General features: G+C 42.2%; 1 protein-coding gene across 3 annotated transcripts in view; it reads left to right on the top strand.

The window, feature by feature from the left end:
• Axdnd1 (axonemal dynein light chain domain containing 1) overlaps positions 1-20,997 on the top strand; it is an 84,430-nt gene that overhangs the window by 54,874 nt on the left and 8,559 nt on the right. The window contains exons 18-23 of one of the 3 annotated variants that reach the window (XM_076941393.1): positions 4,456-4,549; positions 7,954-8,162; positions 10,123-10,219; positions 14,348-14,458; positions 19,302-19,679; positions 20,829-20,930. In XM_076941393.1, the coding sequence (XP_076797508.1) occupies positions 4,456-4,549; positions 7,954-8,162; positions 10,123-10,219; positions 14,348-14,458; positions 19,302-19,679; positions 20,829-20,930 (991 nt within the window). The remainder of the gene's footprint in view (positions 1-4,455; positions 4,550-7,953; positions 8,163-10,122; positions 10,220-14,347; positions 14,459-19,301; positions 19,680-20,828; positions 20,931-20,997) is intronic. The other 2 variants (XM_076941395.1, XM_076941396.1) reach the window with 2 other exon arrangements.

The raw sequence follows: 20,997 nt of genomic DNA, 5'->3' as shown, positions 1-20,997 counted from the left end.
TGCCCAGGGAGTGGCACTCTTTGGAGGTGTGGCCCTGTTGGGATGGGTGTGGCCTTGTTGGAGTAGGTGTGTCACTGTGGGTGTGGGCTTTAAGATCCTCCACCAAGCTGCCTGGAAACCAGTTTTCTAGCAGCCTTCAGATGAAGATGTAGAACTCTCAGCTACTCCTGCCCTGTGCCTGCCTGGACGCTGCCATGCTCCCACCTTGTGATAATGGACTGAACCGCTGAACCTGTAAGCCAGTCCCAAGTAAATGTTGTCCTTATAAGACTTGCCTTGGTCATGGCGTCTGTTCACAGCAATGCAAACCCTAACTAAGACACTCCTTTAGGAGGAGGTATTGTGATAGTATTGTGTGCATTGACTAATATTAGTTACTGTATTTGGGAATGGGAAGGAAAAAGGAAAGGGAAAAACCCTCAGGTTAACACTAGTAGTTATTTTTGGAGAGACAGAAAGGTAGAGAAGGAGACATAGAGAACAGTAGGGCAAAGGAGGAGCATGAGGCCATTTTGTCTGAGGGTTGGTTGACAAAAGAGATGTACAGAGGTAATCAGATATTCCCAGATTGGAGATGGATGAGACACAGGTGCTGCAGACCAGACAGCCTCTGTTCTCTGGGAGAGGAAGATGAAAAAGAATGGTAAGGGTCTGAATCACTGTTCTACTGCTGTGAAGAGACACCATGACCAAGACAGCTCTTACAAAGGAAGCATTTGATTGTGGCTGGGTTACAGTTTCTGAGGTTTAGTTCATTGTCATCATGGTGGGAAGCATGGCAGTGTGCAGGCAGACATGGCACTGTCGTAGTTGAGAGCTGCATCCTGACCCGCAGGCAGAGAGGGAAACCCCAGGGTTGGCATAGGCTTTTGAAACCTCAAAGCCCAGCCCCAGAGACACACTTCCTCCAACAAGGCCACACCTCCCAATCTTTTTACTCCCTGCTGATTTAGCATTAAAATATAGGAGCCTGCAGGGGCCATTCTTATTCAAACCACAATAGGGGGTGCAAGGAGTTGTCTTGCTCAGCTGAGAGTGAGGGGATAAGTGGAGGGGAGAAAGCTAGGTGAGTGTACACACTGGGAAAGTGTTGAGGTCTGGGAATCTCCATACAAACCACTCAGACACCGATTTCAGTTAAACAGAGCTGATTTATTGGATATGCACCCCAAGACTAATTGATCATGGATGTAGTCTAGACTTGGCAGCTAACCTGTGACCCTGAATATTTCTCAGGGCCAGTTTATATAGGCAAATACTACAGTGAGCTCCAGTGCAGGTTCAGGAAGCACTACCCAGTAGTTGGCTGTGACTCAAGCTATTTTGGCTAGGTAGACAAAACAGTTCTAACTGACCTTTATTCTGATTGGTCCTAAGTGGAGCCTATGGTAGTGGAGTTTCTTACCATTAACAAACCTCAGAACATAACAGGGTATGTGGTCAGCTTGACCCTGCTCTGAGCCAAGCTATTTTTCCATGTCAGTAACAATATGAAATGACTGGCAGGCACAGAATAAAATGGCTACAGCTATGCTGGGGGAGTAGGCTTCAACAGAAAGCATTTTGGCCTGCTTGAGGTCTGCTGGGTTCAGTTTCCTGTCTGAGCCTCTTGATTATCCTTCCCAGGTCACCAGAAGCCTGTTGTGCCTCTGAATGACCCTCTTCTCACCTGGGCACTTTCTTTTGGGAGATAAGATTACAGACATGTCTGGTCAGTGTGTGGCACTTTACAGATCTAGTCTCAGGTGTCCCAGAAGACACCTCTGGGATGTCTTTCAGGAGACCTGTTGTAAGTGACTTGCCCTTGTGTCAGCCATCTTGGTTCTAATCTGTGCTGAAGTTCTGCAGGCTCAGGCTCTCAGGCTCTCAGGCTCTCAGGCTCTCAGGCTCTCAGGCTCTCAGGCTCTCAGGCTCTCAGGCTCTGGCGCTCTGGCTCTGTTTCCCCTTTGCCAATTACCAATTCAAAGAAAGATTCTTCTCCACCTTGCAGTCTCTTGCTGTCCTGGATCCATCACATACTCCCAAATTATTTGCTCTGAATTTCCAGAGAGGGCGGTTCACAGTGGGCCCCAGGCTGCAGGATGCCAGCTCAGCAGAAGGCTTTTTGAAATGGCATTCCATAGCTGTAGCGGCCCTACAGAATTCTGACATCTCTTTCTGCATGTACCCCTTAAGTATCCCCTGCTGGATTCTCTCTCTGCTTTTCTCTAAAGTGACTGTTGCTGGAAGCACTGTGCAGATTCTCTGAGTTTATATTGAGTTGTGTTTCCACATCCAGGCTAGCACTCCTCAACATTTTTTGGTATTTCTTGCCTGATTTGTAAAGTTCTCAATTTTACTTTGCTATCAAATCTAGAAATGCCAGACACCAGCCATCTCTTCTAATGACTATTAAACATTTTTTTTCAGTACATTCCTTGAAGGCTCTAACAGACCCTGCCTGCATATCTAAATCTCAAAGGTTCTACTACTTTTTAAAAATATTTTATTTTAATTTTATGTGTATGACTGTTTTGCCCACATGTATATCTGGGTGCCTGGTGCTTATGGAGTTCAGAAGAATGCATCAGATGTCATCGGACTGGACTTACAGATGGTTGTGAACCATGATGTGGGTGCTGGGAATTGAACCTGGGTCCCCAGGGAGAGCAGGAAGCAACAATAGAGTCATCTCTTCAGCCCCAGGTTCTGTTGCCCTTTAATATTACTGCACAGAGAACAAGCTTCTAACACAGTGACCACTTGGGGACACATTCAAACCACATCCAAGTTACAGCCGTATCCCCCCAAGCCAGCACCAATATCCCCTTTGTCCTTTCAGAATATTGTCCTTGGACCTTGCCTCTGCTTTTCTTGGTAACTGTAGCTAAGTGTTTCTTGTGTTGGTTAGTTTTACATCAGAAGGTGTTTCTTTGAAAAGGATGTGTTAGTTAGGGTTTCTCTTGCTATAGTAAAATATCATGACCAACAACAACTTGAGGCAGAGGGTTCCTTCAGCTTACAGTTGTAGCTCCACTCAACACAAACTAGAGCCGTTTGGGAAGAAGGCCTCTCAACTGAGAAAATACCTTTGTAAGATTGACCTCTAGCAAGTCCACAGGGCATTTTCTCCATTAATGATTGATATGGGTGACCCAGGGTGCAAGCCCGTGGGCGGCCTTCCTTCATAGCTGTTGCTGCAGTTCCTGTCTCCAGACTCCTGCCTTGAATTCCTGCCCTGACTTCCCTAAAGGATGGATTACAACTGTAAACTGAAAGAATCTCTCAGCCCCACCCACTGTTGGTCATGCTGTTCCATTACAGCAGGAGAGACTCTAACTAAGACATCCTTTCCCAAGAACCACCTTCTGGTTTAATTGATTTCTCGAGACCTTTTGTGCTCTGTGGCATTGATTTCTATTACATTTATCATTATTTCCTTCATTTTGCTTTTTATTGTATTAGTTTTTAGTGCTGCATTCCCCTCCCTGCCACAGCCTTGTACATATTGGGCAAGTATCCTGTCTGCCACTCAGGGACATAGTCTTAAGGTGAACTGATAAGTCATAAATTTGAAACCCTTGCTGTTTCTTAATATTTGAAGTCATGAACTTCCCTCTAACGACTTATGAGTTACAGAATGGTGTCTCTTCATTTGCATTAACTCAAAGCATTTGATGATTAGTCTTGAACTAATTTGTTGACCCACTTGTCATTTACATTTCAGATTTGAGTTTCCTCTTTCTTTCCAGTTGTTGACTGTAGTTTCATTCAGTTGTGTTATTTTTGCCTTTAAATGAATTGAGACTTGCTTTGTGATGCAGTCTCTCTCTCTCTCTCTCTCTCTCTCTCTCTTTCTCTCCTTTCTCTCTCTCTCTCTCTCTCTCTCTCTCTCTCTCTCTCTCTCTCTCTCTCTCTGTCTTTATTTTGCTTGGAGACTCTGCTGAACCTTCTGTGTTAATTGTTTTCCATAAGCTTGGGTTGTTTACAGCCATGGTTTCTTTGACTTTTTCTTCATTTTTTTCTTTCTACATCATTTCTGGAAGCCTTCAATAGTTTTAAAATTAATTCCCATCATTTTCATTGAGGAGTAGACCATGCTGACTGCATGCTGGAAACCAATCATTGAAAGGGTTTTAAAATTAAATAGCATTATATAAAACGGTCCCCCTAGCCTAGGAGTGGTGGCAGGGGCATGCCCATTTATAGTGGAGAGAAATATTGCAGGTAGAATGTCCGCTGTTTCCAGTGGATTGTGCCAGCTGACAGCTGTCTAGGAGTTAGGAAGGCTGCCTCAAACTAACCAGCCTATCAAGCAGTTCACGGCCTTGAGTCACTTTTGCCTCTGTTCTTAAAAACGTCTCAGTATCTGTGCTTACCGAGTCCTACTAAACAAACCCCTCTCACCTCACCGCTGGTGTCTTGTATACTCTGATCAAGTCTCCTATGTTTATTTTGCCTGCTTCCTTTCTGCAGGGCACTCCAAGTACATATATATGAAATGATTCAACAATGGATTTTGAAGTTAGGCAATGAAATCACCAATGGCCATGTTGAACTTCTTCGCCACGTATGTATTTGTATGGCTTTCAGGGATTCTATTTTTGCTTTGGTTGGGGATTTTCTTCAAGGAAGAACAAGGTCCAAGTGAAGCAAGGCGGTGGGAAGAGCAAAATGGAAACTTATATCGTAGTCATAATTCAAATGATTTTCAATGAAAAATAAAAAAAAGCTTAGCAGAGTGGGTATCCCATCATAGGACTCAATATTTGTCTTATGACATGAGGAAGAACATTCTAGAACTGTTAGTATCTCAAGGTGTTGCTACAGCAAGCCTCTCCACAGAGTGCTCGGTTTGCCGTTGTTGAGATCCATGGCCCCCCACACTTGTTTTCTTTTGTGTCTAGAATTCATTCTTCGACGTGGGAGCACTTGGAAATGCCCTTACACTCTTCTTTATCAACACAGTGTCACTGTAGTGTAGCTACAGCGGAGGGAGTGTGAGAAAGGAGATGCTTCTGGAAAGCCTGTCTTTCTGACCAACAGCCAGGCCTTTCACTTCCTAACCCATTTCCCACCAATAGTTCCTGCTGGTTTCCCTTTGCTCTTTGTTCCATTAGCTCTGTGCTATCTGTCTGTCTGAAACACTGGTTGGTAAACTTTTATTTTTTGCCCGTACGTGTGGTGTGCATGCCTGTGTGTATGCATGTCTGCAGGTGTATGAGTGAGCTTATGTGTGGAGGCTACAAGTTGATGTTATGTGTTTTCCTTACTCTTAATTTGCTGAAGAGGGTTCTTTCACAGAACCAGGGCTCACAGATTTAGGCACAGATTCAGTCTAGCTAGCTAGCCAGTGTGCCCTGAGGATCCCTTTCTACCTTCTGAGCACTGGGGCACAGGCAGGCCATATGCTTCCCCAGGCTTTACCTGGGGTTGCTAACCTCATCCTCAGGCTTGTGCAGTCAGAACTATAAGAAAAAAAAATTGAGGAAGAAATTATTTCTAACTTATTTCTAATATGCATGTCAGAATTATGATGTTTTCTATGTTATAAAATGCATGCAAAAGTCAACAGATTTAAAAAAAAAACAAGCAAGTATTTTAAAATAACTGAAATGGTTCAAAATATGGAAGTAACCAAACAGTTCCTCCAGCCCTGCTTCTTAAATGCAGGCTGGTGTCCACCCATAAAGCTCTTATAGGTCTCTTCAAAGCTCAGTTTACTTTTATGATGTGAAACTGTAGCTCACAGAGAGACACAGATCTGAAGTGAGACTCATCACTAGCTTATTCGTTACATGGTGGCACACATTTTTGAGTCTGTAAATTATGCAGTGGGTTCTTTTTAATTGACCACTAAAACTTTGCACCAGCTTCACTGCACATTAGTTGTTCTTGAAAACAGTGGCCAGAGTAGTATTTCTATATTTTAAGACAGCTTCCCAGTTCATTCTGGAGCAGGTTGGAAATTTACTTTCAGGCTTACATGTAAAGAAGCAATCCAGTGGGGGTGTGGTGGTGTGCACCTGGACTACCAGCACTTAAGACAGGAAGGAAGGAAGGAAGATGATCTCCGTCAGTTTGCAGCCAGCCTGTCCTACATACAGGGTTTAGTTCCAGGAAAGCCTGGTCTACAAAGTAAGACCTTGTCTCAACACACACACGCACACGCACACGCACATGCACACGCACACACACATACACACACACACACATGCACGCACACGCACGCACACGCACGCGCACGCGCACGCGCACACGCACACGCACACGCACACACACAATGAGTAACACTGGTCTGTTGGTCTATGATCACTTTCAGCAATTGATTCACACCAAGATGGAGCTGCAAATAGCTGTGGATTTATAAAATGGCCTCCCTTCGGTGTATTTCATTTACCTGTTATTACATCTCCTCTCTCTCTTCTTTCTCTCTTCTTTCTCTCCCCTTCCCTCCCCCCTCACTCCCTCCTGATTTGTTTTTCCATGCTGGGAACTAAACCAGGACCTTATATGCTCCAGGGCGCACTCTGCCAATGAGCTACACACCAAACTGCCACTCATATCCTGAAAAGGAAAGTTAAGTATCCTGTTTAAAATGAGTTAATTAACTGCTATTATTTTGAGACAGGGTCTTGTTACGTAGCTCAGGCTGGCCTTGAATTCACTGTGTAGCCCAGGTTGACCTCTAACTCCTGATCCTCTTATAATCTTCAGAATACTGTGGTTTCAGGCCTTCCCATCCATCCTGCTTTGTTTGTTTGTTTGTGTGTGTGTGTGTGTGTGTGTGTGTGTGTGTGTTTGTATGGACCAGGGAGTCACTGGGTAGTCACTTGTCCTTAAAGAGACCAGTAAAGCTGGAGCAGTTGGTTCATAAAACAAAAACTCTTCAGGATAACTTCTGTCCTGAGATCCTGAGTTAGAATGGCAGCCAATCGGTTTTAGTGCAAAGATGATGATACTCATTGTCTATTTGTTAAAAATTCTGGGAATAAGTGATAATCTTTTGCTTTTTGTTCTAACTTTAACTCTACCTATGATAATTGCACAACCTTGAATCCTCCACTTCCCCTCGGTCATATCACTTTGAACTGAAAAGAATAGCATCTGTTTATGTTGCCTTCATAGGGAGGCAGAGAGACAGACTGACACTTTAGGTCAGCAAAAAACGTTATTTCAGTGACAGTATAGTCCAGGCCATTGGATGTGACAGAGCTGCTACTAGCTCGTTTACCTCTGAGAAGTTGGGGAGCAGGTGGAATGAAGGTGGTGGGCTGTCCTTGACAACACAGTGTGGGCTGCCAAGTTCACACTGCACATAACAGATGTCCAATCACTATTTCCTTCAACTAAAGATTGGGGGCTCGGGGTGCTTTTGAGTTATTTGTAAAGCACTCAAATGCCTTGGGGCACAATTTGGCAACTTGAACTCTAATCTTTGGTCAAGATACAGAAGCAAAACACAGTTTAACACACAATAGTTGAGAAAAGAAAAATAGGATTACAGTAACTAAGAAACTATCAGATTTCTTTAAGAATTATGGGTTGCTGAAAGTTGGACATGGGTATAATCATTCCTATTTTTTTTAAAATTGTCTTTTCATGTGTATGTGCGTGTTGTGTGTATACGTATGCAGGTGCGTGCGAGCATGCTTGTGAAGGCCTGAGACATGTCAGAGAGCTTCCTCAGTGGCTCTTCTACCTTATTCATTGAGACAAGGTCTCCTAACCAAACTCAGGGCTGACCTGTATGGCTAGTCTTGCTAGCCAACTTGCTTTGGGGGTCCCCTGCCTCTGCCTTCCAGGACTGGAATTACAGGCATGCAGGCATGCCCACCTAACATGTGTTTGAAATCTCTGGCTTATAAGTGCTGTAAAGGCTGAGACATCTTTCCCAACCCCCTTCCTGCTTTTATTATTTAAATGTGATATAATGTTTTAAAATGGCTGCTTGGATTGTAATCATTTTCACAGATGGATGAATTACATATAGCTATGATCCGGTGGATGGTAAATTTGCTGACCGTAATGCTTCCTGATTTTACTGACCAAGACACTCTCCCAAAGATGAAGGAGCCCAACTTAGAGATCGCTGAGGAGTGTGAAATAGGAGTCGCAGAATTAGAGATAAACGCAATTTCACTGGCCAAGCGGTTAGCACAATACTCCAGCTACTTGCACAGGTGACACCTTCTGGTTCCTGCATCGCTGTCCATTTGATGGTTAATACATGTAAGGTAGGACAGATATCAAAGTAACAACAATAGGGGTTAAGACCGTGAGAAAACAAACCAGACTGAAGCAGGAGGGTTGTGAGTTCAAGGCCAGGCTGGCTATGTAACAAAATTCCTGTCTCAGAAAAAGAATAAAATCCTAGTTTAGGTTTTTCAACTTGTGTCAACACTGTGCCCAGTGGTAATACAGGATTCTCTTGGAATCAGTTTTGGCAGAGGAAGGATAGGAAGTGTGCTATCAGCTGCAGAGCTGAGTGTTGGTTTTTAAAAAAAGACTGGTTTGCTTACATAAATAAGATATGTCTTGCACTTTTATATGTACTGAAAAGCAATTAAGATGTTTGTAGTCTTAGAGCCTAGAAGATGGCCCAGTGGGTAATGCGCTTGCCATGTGAGTGTGAACACCGGAGTGCTATCTCCAGCACCTACATAAGAGGCAAGCATTATGTCTGTCCCTAGAGCTGGAGGCTGGGAGAAGCAGAGATAAGCAGATCCCTGGAGCTTGCTGGCCAGTCAGGATAGCCAAAACAGTAAGCTCCACACTGAGTAAGAGACTGCCTCAAAAGATAAAGTAGAACACAATAGTGGAAGGCTCCTGATGACAACCCCTGGCTTAACCCCCCCCCCCCACGGGGTTGGGGAGGGATGAAGAGAGAGAGCAGAATAAAACAAGATGCTTCTAGTTCCATGTAAAATTGAATTTATAAACTGTGTGTGTTTCACTAAATACTAACCATTATCTTTTATATTATCTTTTATTTGAAAAAACAAAAAAGCAAAAACCTGAGCTGGGTGGGTAGCTTACACCTTTAATTCCAGTACTCAGGAGGCAGGGTGAGGCAGATCTCTGGTCTAATAGTGAGTTCTAGGACAGCTAGATCTATATGGAGAGGGACCTGGTCAAACCAACCAACAAACAATAACAACAACAAAAACCACCAGCAGTAGCAGCAGCAGCAGCAGCAGCAGCAGCAGCAGCAGCAACAACAACAACAACAACAAAGCCCACGCCAAACCGAAGCACAAAGACAACAATAAAAATCTGGATATGGTGATGCAGGAGAATCAGGAGCTCAGGGCCGAGATTAGTTTGGCTTGCATGAAATACTATTTCAAAAACAAGAGTCTGAAAAGTTAGATGATTTGGAAAATTAGAAGATTCCCGTCAAACAAAGGTCAGACATGAAAACTGTAACCTGTGCTTTAAATTGAGAGTTGCATGTCTTACTTTTAGTTTGGGGAGTAGCACATAAAATCAAGCTGAATTTGCCCTTTAGTTCACCTCAATGTTCAGAGGTGAAAGGAATGTGTCAGGAAGGCCAGAGGGTGAGAAATTTAGCAAGCAGAACTCACTGTCCTAAGGAAGCAGTGCTATGATTATTATGGTAAATTATTATGGTTAATGGTGTCTGGATTTTAAGTACTTAAAGGATCAGTAATGAGTGGAGCATGCTAGGAATATTAGTCACCTTCTCATTGCTATAATGAAATACCTGAGAGAATTAATTTATAAAGGGAAAAGTTTCGCTTTAGCTTCCAGGTTGAAGTATCCCAGTCTATGAGCCTGAAGCCAGGAGGCACAACATCACTTCAGGAGCCTGTGAGAGAACAACTTCTTCATTTTATAGCAAAGAAGCAAATGGGAAGAGGCTGGGATAACACAGTCGGTTCTGTGGGCACACCTCCACGGGCAGAGACCTAAAGGCCTCCACTAGCCGCCCCACTGCAGCGTTCAATGTCTCCCAATAGAGTCATCTTGGGAGGAGAGGACCAAGTCTGTAGCATGTGACCCTTTGGGAATTACAACTTTCCAAGTCACAGTACAGAGCTTATGTGAGCTCACTGCCACTGTCTCATCTGTCTCTGTGTGTCTGTGTGTCTGTCTGTGTGTCTGTCTGTCTGTCTCCAGTTGCTGCATAGGCATGGTAAGAGCAATGGCCCTGAGTAGAGCTGCTCACTTACAGAAGAATCCCGCTAAGGACCGTCAGGAACTGGATAGGATGAATGTAAGGATTTTTTTTTTTGTCTTAGCTTGGTCTTGTTTTGTTGTTAGCAGATTTTCTAGGTCTAATTAAGTCAAAACACATTGTAAATATTTGAATTAAATAATTTTATGGTTCTAAAATATTCATGCAGTCATTAAAACATCCATTATAACAAAAGCGGTGTGTAGGCATAACTTTTTTGCAACCTACTTTTAATAAGGGTTCAACCTCTCCTCTAGCCCACCACCCAGCAGAGGTAGTGGGAGAGAAAAGTTATTAGGCTGTGGGGGATGTGGAGCAGTTCAGCAACAAACAGTTCTTTGGCAGCGAGCTTGATCTTTAGCAGCAGTTCAGTCCCGTAGCAAACACCAAATGCGACTTAGCTGCAGACCAGTGCGCTAGGCCGGCAGACACAAGGCAGGAACCAGCAGCTACAGTTCAACCCTGAAAAAACCACCTGAGGCAAGGACGCAGAAGTAGCAAGCTGCCTCAGGAACTTGAGGAGCAATGCTTTGGCAAGTTTCTCTCAATGGCAGCATTACCACAAGTTGAAATCAACAATGCTATGTAAGGTGAACCAATACATGTATGTCGTTAAGGAAGAATAGTGAGATGGAGCAAACCAAACCAATGTTCAGTGCCCATCCCCCACTGTCTGTGGGGTCACATTTATACCCATTCATCAAGCCTCCTTTCACGTGTTGCTATATCAAAGCATTCTTTCACTTGTGTGTCCCAGAAAAATATCATTTGATATAACTAACTTTCTAAAGAAACCAGAAGTTTCCACTTCAGTGGTGAATATATTCAACACTCTCAAAGTTTACACTCCTTGGTGATCTCTCCTCTTGGCCTCGTTTTTATCCCCAGGGAATGTTTGAACCACTTTCTGATATCGAAAATTACTTTTAGTTTTCTTGAACCTATAAAGATGGAATTTTATAGAATCAGGGATATTTTGGGTTAAAAATATTTATTTTTAGTATTTCTATATCCCTGTCTCTGTGTGCATATACATGTGAGTATACTCCAAGGCCAGAAGAAGGTGTCACGTCCCTTGGATCTGGAGTTGCAGACAGTTGTGAGCTAAGTGACATGGCTGGGGGCGGGGATGGAGCTCAGGTCCTCTACAGGAGCATCAGCTGCCCTTAACCAATGAGCTTCTGGCCTAGCCCCAGGCCTGACTTTTTTGAATAAGTAGTTAATCTGAGACTTCACTCATACTGTTTATTGTATCAAAGCCTGTGCTTTTTAGTGATGAGGAGCTGTCATATCATTTGTCATGAGTGTGATTTGAGATGAGGAAATATTTTAGCTCATAATTTCAGTCAGTGATCAGCTGGCATCATTGCTTTGGACCTGCACTGAGGCAGGGCTTCATGGCAGAGAGGATGTATGTAGTAGATAAGAGATGTTCACCTAATGGCAACTGGGAAGCAGAAAGAGGCAGAAGAAGGGGCTAGGGACTGGGCTTACTCTTCAAAGACATTCTCCACATTCTCCAACCATGTCCCACCTTCTATTAGCCTATTCCTCACAAACTTCTCAATGGGTTAACCCATCCATGAAGTTGGTACCCTCATGACAGACCTCTCAATAGCACCACTAGGCAAAGAGCAACACAAGTATTTTACTATGTGATTCTCTCTCTCTCTCTCTCTCTCTCTCTCTCTCTCTCTCTCTCTCTCTCTTTCTCTCTCTGTCTGAAGAAAGATCCCAGACTCCATTAGTATGCAAAAGGAGAGTATTTATTCAGCTGAATTTTCTGCATGCAAGGTTCTCCCCCTTCAGGAATGGAGACCTCTGGTGGACTCACAGGCCCAACTTTTATTGTCAATTAGGGAAATTCCAGGGAGGGGTACATGCCCTTTTACCTTGATTGATACCTCTATCTCTAGGATTCTGACTGGTTCTATAACTGGTTAGGTTCTGGAAACTTTCCAGGGAGTTGCTTATTCATTCTACCTACCTATTCTTACTTTAGGCTAGATGACAAGGTGTTCTTGGATTGGCTGCCCGTGGCTATGGTTGGCTGATCATAGGTTCCTGGATCCAGGTTCTCATTTCTGGGAAATAGAAACTTAGGCCTAACTAAGTCTCCCAAACTGTCAGTGTGCAGCCTGTCATGGAGTCAGCCTAGCTCTGGCTAACTCAGTCCTCTATCAGCAGTAAATAACAATCCTTTGTTTCACATAGTTGATATAGCCCATATTTTAAGTTATGGACATTCCAATAGGTAGGTAGTAATAGTTTATCATAGTTATTTGCATTTCCTTAATGACTGATGATGTTGAATTTCTTTTCTTGTGCTTATTCTTTTTTTTTTTTTAAAGATTTATTCATTTTATGTATGTGAATGCACTGTCACTGTCTTCAGACACACCAGAAAAGGGCATTGGATCCCATTACAGATGGTTGTGAGCCACCATGTAGTTGCTGGGAATTGAACTCAGGACCTCTGGAAGAGCAGAGGGTGCTCTTAACCACTGAGCCATCTCTCCAGCCCATGATTATTCTTTATACACATGTCGTCTTTGGTGAAAGTCTGTCTAAATCATTGGCCCATTAGTGTTGGCTTGTTCCTTATTAAGTACTGGAAACTCTTTATATGGGCTGGATAATACATCTTATATCCTATGTATTATTTTTAAAAATGTTTCTTCCAGTTTGTGATGTTTCTTGTTTTAATAGGACTTTGAGGGCTGGGGGAATGGCTCAGCAGGTAAAGCACTTGCTTGCCCATGCCTGAGAACTGGTATTTAGATCTCCAGAACCCATGTAAATATCAGGTGTGCATGGCAGCCTGCCAGTAATCCCAGAGCTGAGAAGGCAGAAACAGAGGATCCCCAGATCAAGCTGGTTAGTTAGATCAGTAGAGTCAGTGAGGTCCAGACTCTGCCTCAGTGTGTAAAAGTGGGAGAGTGAACAAGGACAACACCAGATAGCAACCTCTGGACTCCACATACTCACATTCACACATAACCCTCACAAACACATGTATGCACACATGAGAACACATGTATAGACATGCATGGCATACATACATATACATACAAAAATGCCCCCCCCCCAAGGGTACCTTGAGAGATCGGAGGTTTTTAACTTTGATGGTGATCTAGCTTTTGTTTTATGAATCTTGCTTTTTGTGTTACTTTAAAGGAAAAGTTTTGCCTAACAGCAGAATAAAGATTTTTCTCTCATATTGTCTTCTAGATGTTAAATAGTTTTAGGCTCTATTCCCAGGTTTATTATCTACTTTGAGTTAAAAAAATTAAAAAAAAAAATCTATGTTGCTAGATATGGCTTTTTTTTTTTTTTTTTTTTTTTTTTTTTTTTTTTTTTGGCATCTATGTATCTGGTTATTGTGGTGCCCTCTGTTAAAAAGACTGCCATTTATCCAGAGGCCTTGCCACCTCTGCTGCAGCATCTGTTGAACATGTATGTATTGTATTGTAGTCTATCGGTCAGCATGGTCACCATTACCAATCTTCATGATTTTTATCATAAGTTTTGTAATCTCATAGTGGAAATCCTCAAAATTTGTTTTTAAAGGTTATACCAGATCTTTTGTTTTACCATATGTAACTTTAGCTTACCAATCTCTTCAAAAGGTGTTGAGTTTTTAAAATTTGAATTACATTTTAACTATTGATCAGTGGGTGGAGAGTTGACCCCCTAACCGGTTACCTTTTGTCTTTGGATTTGTTAACACAATATGTATCTTCATTTGTTTTGTTTCATTGAAACTGTGGCTTTCAGCAAATAGTTCTTATTCTCACCAAACTTATCCCTATTTCATTTTGGTGTCACTATAAATATTCAGTATTTCATACTGAGAATTAAATGAATATTTGGTTGGTACAGATATATACACAGTGCTTAGGAAACAGTTTAATATAGAACTAAAAACCATAAATGAATTTGCTACTTCTGTTTGTTTCCTGAGGAGACATAACACAAATCACAAACCCTGTCAGTGAGGCATGGTGTGATTCGGCCTGTGTTTGTAGTAAGACATTTCTGTGCAGGTCTTTGAACTGAACACAAAGGAATTATAGAGGAATTGTGCTGAGCAGCCCGGTGGGAGCCAATGAGTCAGCATAGTTTGAGGTTTCCCCCGTATAGTAATTATGCTATATCTCTTCCCAGAGAGAATGTTATGATTGGATCAGCACATGTTCATACCTCATTTCTGATATCAAAGGCAGGAAAATACGATTACTGTCATATGAAGAAGCAGAGAAGCTGATCGGGGAAGAGGTATTTACTACATGCTGGTTTTATTTGGTTTGTAAGGAAATGAATGGAATAGTCGTTAGTAAGGTCACACTCAGGTTCTTCCTGCACCTCAGGGTACGTAAGTTGTGGCATCTTTCTGAAATTGCAGTTCTACATCCTCACTATAGACTGCCGGACGAGAACCGTCTCTGGTCTAGAGTGGCAGCAGCAGCTCTTCTTCCTCCCGCCAAGGAAGGAAGAAGAGCTGCTTCCTCCTCTCTCTCTCTCTCTCTCTCTCTCTCTCTCTCTCTCTCTCTCCCTCTCTCTCTAATGAACTGATGAAACATGGTCTCACGCTGTAGCTCTGGCTAGCCTGGAACTCCCACCAGCCTCTGCCTCCTGAATGCTGGGATCAAAGGTGTGTGCCATCACTCCTGGTTTGAATCTACTTCTTAAGGGAAAATGGCTTTCAGATGGGAGTTCCTTGAGGTTCCTGTGGTCACCAGGGTTATGTCCCCTTTTGAGGATATCGTCTGTGGAATATCCTCTTTTGTATCTCTAACATCTTCCCAGTGGTTCCATCTAACCTATATGAAAAAACTTTATAAACATGGTAATTTCTCCCATTCTAAAAACTATGTCCTCTGATCATTTTTACCTCATTTTCTCTCTTCTTCCAGCATAATCATTTTTTAATGGCGCTGATCTTACCCAGGTCCCAGTGAATGCTGAGCGACCTCTGGGTCGTAGCCCCCATCCCACATGGGTTCTGTTAAAATTCTAAAGCTTCTGTGAGTCACTAGTAACTTTATTGCCTGCTCTAGAATGTTCAGTTCCACATTAAACCTGGCTTCTCTTTAGCATTTGGTTTTTTTTTTTTTTAACTCTTCATTGCTTTGGTAAACAATCCTTACAAGACAAAGTTCCTGGATTTTATCCTCTTTGGTCTATTTCCCCTTGTTTTCATCATCTACTTCTGCCCCTGTGTGACATGTTGAGACTCTGTCCTTAGGGTGCACTCAATACCTTTTCTACATCCCTACATGGTATTTTATTCATCCAGTTTCTTATATGTTGAGATAGAGTCTCTTATAGCCTAGACTGGCTTGAACTGTTCAGGATAGGCTCCTCTTGGCCTTGAACTTGTGACAATCTTTCTTCATCCGCTTCTTAAGTGCTGGCATTACAGGTGTGAGCCATCATTCCTGGCCTACCCTGGGTTTTCAACTACCACCTGCTTACCAGTGATTCCAGATAAGTACTCACTGATTATTTAGTGATAGTCCCCCAGTCTTTGACTGACTGGCATTTACCTCTGGTAAAATCTGAAGAAGCTCCTGTTATGACAGCCATATCCACAGGATGATCTGATGGCATGCATGTTAATGCTCCTGGGTCTGAGAGGAAGATGTCTCTATGCAGATATTTTTAAAGACTTTATACATAGACTTTTTTTTAAAAATTATGCATCTTCAACAAAACCTTTTCTAGGTTGACCAGATTGTGGCCAGAATTATTTCTGAATTAACCACTGAAAGATTTCATTGACATCATAAATCTTAAAACTGCAGAATAATACTAGAAACTTGCTAAAGTAGCATAGTCATGATTGTGGTTTACAAACTAATCTAGGGGAACCATTTAAGTATACAGAATCAGCTGGGTATGGTGATGACCATCTGTTTTCCCAGCCTTTGGGAGGAAGAGGCAGGATGATAGGAGTTCAAGGTCATCTTTGGTTACACAGCAAGTTCTAGGCCAGCCTATATTACAAAATACCTTACATCAAATAAGCAATCAACACATAAAGTTTTTTAGAAAGTATATATAACTCTAGAGACATGAGGGCAGAGAGAACCTTACAGGTGATTTAACTCCACCTGACAGGAATTTGATTCGTGACTCTTAAGGGAGCATGTAGCACACTTGATCACTGTGCTCAGGTTTGAATATCTGACGGCAGAGATGCTTTCAAAAGCAATCCATGTGGTTTTGATAAGCAGTTGATTGCCGAACATTAGTCTCTCTATTGAGATGAATGTGCTTTGTCTCCCTGAATCTTTTCCTAGCAACTGCTGATAATTCATTTTTTTAAACATCTTAATTAAATGTTTGAGTTAATATCTTTGACATTATAAAATTTCCAATACTTGGCAATATTCAATCAAAGTCTATTTCTGGATTTTTCTATTTTTCTTTGATCTGGTTATTTATAAACCATTACAACATATTTTCTTTTTACGATTTATTTCTATTTCTAAAATTGTGTGTGTGTGTGTGTGTGTGTGTGTGTGTACACTCATGCAGGTGACTTTTGAAGTCCAAAAAAGGGCAATGGAACCTTTGGAGTTGGAGTTACGGGCAGTTGTGAGCTGCCTGACCTGGGTGCTAAGAACTGACTTTGGGTCCTGTAGAACAACACGTGTTCTAACCCCAGCTCTCTTTCTCTGGCTCCTTTCTTGTTTCTGACTTTAGCAGGAATGCTTTTAAATGATTTGTCTTTAAGATGTTGGAGGCTGGGTCTGGCGGTGCATGCTTTTAACCCTAGCTCTCAGGAAGCAGGCTGATCTCTCTTAAATTCTGCATAGTGAGTTAGTTCTAGGCCAGTCAGAACTGTATACTGAGACCGTGTCTCGAAACAAAACAACAACAAACAAACTAACCAAACGAACAAGAAAGAAGGAAAGAGAGATAGTAGGGAAAAAAGGAAACAACATTAGTAAAAAATGTAAAACAATAGCTTGACCTACCAGTTAACGTCTTTATTGTTCTTTCAGAAATTTCAGCTCTTGTATATGGAGACTTTTTTTTCTTCTGCCTTATCCTTTAAAAATCTTGTTTGTTCTCCCCTCCCTCCCTCTCCTCCTCTTCTGTGTATGCAATTAGCTCTACAATTCCCTCAATATGTTGACAATATCATTTTTATTGATTTCTGGATATTACTGTTAAAAAATTAATGATGGATAATTCAGCTGTCAGTTCCTTTGAATATAATCCATCCTTTTCCTCTGGTGACTTTTAGGACCCCGCTTTGCCTTTAGCATTCTGCCCCCTCACTCTGATGTATATGGGCATTTTTTGTCAGTATTTGAATAGGTGCCTTTCACGCATTGGATACTGTTAACTCCTTCTCTCTCTAGGCTCTCCTGGTAACCCTCGGACTTCTGGGGCTACTCTTGGGATCCTTTTTCTTCTTTACTGTTTTATGTAACTAGTTTCTGTCTTAAGTCATTGCACCACAAGTTTATGTGGAAATGTGATTTATTTTCTTAGTTTTAACTAAATGAATATGACTGTAAAATATTTAGCCAAATTGAAGTTTCTGGACTCCAGATGCATATTTACACTTAGCCATCTCAGCAGTGCCTTGAACTGAGATGCACTGCTAGCTAACTGAAACGTGTTAGTGGCATTTTTGAAAAAAAAAAAAAATGTTTCAGTCTATCTCTTAACTCAGCTAGTTCCCAAATAATTGTGACAGAACTAGATTTATATAACAAGCTTTAAGGGTACAACTGAGCAGTGTTAATCTATATTAATCCTCTAACTAATCTCCTGGCCAAAATCCTCTAGATACTTGCATTTGATGGCTTTCTCTGCTCCAGGTATTTTTCCCTGGTGTCTCTCTAGGACTTTCCCTGCGGCTGATTCTGCACTCCACCCCCACCCCCTTCCCTTTTCTGGCTGGAAGGAAGAGGAGCCCTTTTCTCTCTCCTGCTCAGTCATTGGCTGATCAACTTCTTTATTGACCAATCAGGAAATGCTTGGGGAGCAATGTTTACACAGCACTGAGGGACAGGAGATTCTCAGAATAAGGTTGCAATCAGATATGTTAACAGAGAATTCAGCATCTGAATATACAAGAATAGTCTTTATGCAATGCACAAAACATTATGCCTACAGGAAGTCATGTCACTCCAAACCTGCTTCCTCAACTTTGCCCATTATCTCTGTGAACAGCATCACCACCGTCCTTTAGTGTCATAAGCCATCAATCATGTGTCACTCAAGATGCACCTTTTCCCTAACCGTTTTGTGTCCATTCATTGGTCAGTAAGAAGCACTTCTTCAGTATCACTGGACCACCCTTCTCTTTACTGCTACAAACACTGTATTCACTCTCTCCTTGGATTTCTTTCTTTCTTTTTTTCTGATCTGATTTCCTATTGTGAGAAGGATTGCTTTAAAATTTAAATCGGATTAATTTAAAAAAATATTCTGCTGCTTTTTGGATGTTTTGTCACCTTTAGGATACAATCCAGTCTCTTGACATGCCAGTTCAGTCTTGCGTTAGGGTTGTGCCTCAGAGGTTCTGTCTTATGGAACCACTGTTCTTCTCAGAACTCCTCTGTGCCTTCTTCCTTCCCCTTCTTACACCACAAGAAAAAGTACTCTGCCATTATTGCCTCCTCATTGACTAGCCTTGTGCCGCCCTGGCCTACTACATACTGGGGCTTGGAAGTTCCTGCTTCCTGCTCTATTATAAGACGGTGTCATCTGTAAATGGGGAGCCTTATGATGACAGGAACCACCCTCGCCCCCATTTGTGTTTTTAAAAAAAGACTTTATTGTTATTTAAATTATCCATACGTGGGTAGATTTGTGCACATGAGTGCAGGTGCCTGAAGAGGCTGCCAGATCTACCCGGAGCTGTGGTTCCCGGTGGTTCTGAGTTTCCTCATAAGGTGCTGGGAGTGGTTTGTGCTGGTAACCATTGAGCCACCGTTTACCCCACCCCCGTGTGTGTTCTTATTCATAGCAGAATACTCATTTGTAGGGTTGGTGCTCATTTCCTGTGAAGCTGTTAATATTTGCATACATATTATAAACACATACACATACATTATATAAACACATTTTATAATTCTGTTGTCACATTGCACAGGAAGCTACAAAAATTTATTTTGACCCAGAAAAACCTTCTATTGGTGATGATACTGATGATGAAATTGACTTTAAGAAGCCTGCGGCTCAAGAAAAGGAAGGACCACCACCACCATCACCACCACCAGCAGCAGCAGAAGCAATAGAAGCAACAGCAGAAGCAACAGAAGCAGCAACAGCAGTAGAAGCAGCAGAAGCAGCAGAAGCAGCAGAAGCAGCAGAAGCAGCAGAAGCAGCAGAAGCAGCAGAAGCAGCAGAAGCAACAGAAGCAGCAGAAGCAACAAAAGCAGCAGAAGCAACAGAAGCAGCAAAAACAACAGAAGCAGCAGAAGCAACAGAAGGAGCAGAAACAGTGGAAGCAGAAGTCACAAAAGAACAGGTAAGATTATTTGCTGGACATAGTGACGGATGTCTATAATCTCAGCTACCTGGGAGGCTGACACAGGACTCTTTTAAGCCTAGAAGTTCACGACTTGGCAACACAGTGAGAACAAAACAAATAAAACAATAAAAAAAAAAAAACCCAAGAAGACAAATAAAAATGATGCATGATTATTTAGCATTAGTTTCTCCCTTCTTTTGAAAGACTAAGTGATAACAGAAATAGAAAATGGAAGTAGGTCTGTTGGAGTGAACGCTTCAACCTCTTTTCCCCATCCAGGTGTAGCTATCCAGGTGTAGCTACACCTGCAGGTGCACTCATCCTTCCAGGTGTAGCCACACCTGCAGGTGCACTCATCCTTCCAGCTGTAGCCACACCTGCAGGTGCATTCATCCTTCCAGGTGTAGCCACACCTGCAGGTGTACTCATCCTTCCAGGAGTAGCCACACCTGCAGGTGCACTCATCCTTCCAGGTGTAGCCACACCTGCAGGTGCACTCATCCTTCCAGCTGTAGCCACACCTGCAGGTGCACTCATCCTTCCAGCTGTAGCCACACACTCATCCTTGTGATGTTTTTTCCTAAATCCAAATGTACCCCATTAGCGTCATTCATTCACCTCTTACTAAGAGCCACACAGTCTACCCCACACCCTGCTGTTGCTTTTTTCTGTTTTTAGATTTTCCAAAAGGAAGTTTAGATTCTTTATATAACTTACTGTATAAAGGACATGCCTGCCTATAAAAAGGACTTACATAGGTGTGGCCCAGATTAGAGGTGGATCTTTCCACCTCAGAAGATCTGAATTAAAACTGGGTTTTCCCATTTAATTAACAAAATCCATCCCAGGTATACCCAGCTGCTTTTGAGTATTAGTTAGTCCCTAGTGCCCAGATGCAGTCAAGCTGACAAGCAACAGTAGCTCTGTCAGCTTTAGAGGTCTGAGATGAATCTCCTCGGTTTACTCATAATTGTCCCCTCCTGTCCCCAGTCCTTTATCCCCATCTTTGTCAGTGTTTGGAGCATACCTTCAAACACTGCTGGATGAAGACAAATGGGAAGCTAAGGTTTCCAACAAGCTGTGGGTGACTTGCTGTGTTGTGTCATACTGGCTGGCTAACAGGTCCTTGGCTTTCCTGTGCTCTAGGAGCCTTCTTCGTCTGCAAATGAGAAAACCATTCGATACATTAAGAAAGATGAAAATATTCATTGCAAACCTCTGTTTGAAGAAGACATATTTTTATCCTGGGTATGTAACTTAAACCCAACTAGGAAATCTAAAACTCCTTAATAGTCTTAAAAAAATAATCTGGGTC

The sequence above is a fragment of the Arvicanthis niloticus genome, chromosome 10 (genome assembly GCF_011762505.2).
Source record: "Arvicanthis niloticus isolate mArvNil1 chromosome 10, mArvNil1.pat.X, whole genome shotgun sequence".
NCBI classification, from domain to species: domain Eukaryota; kingdom Metazoa; phylum Chordata; class Mammalia; order Rodentia; family Muridae; genus Arvicanthis; species Arvicanthis niloticus.
This window is presented reverse-complemented; position numbering and strand designations above follow the sequence as displayed.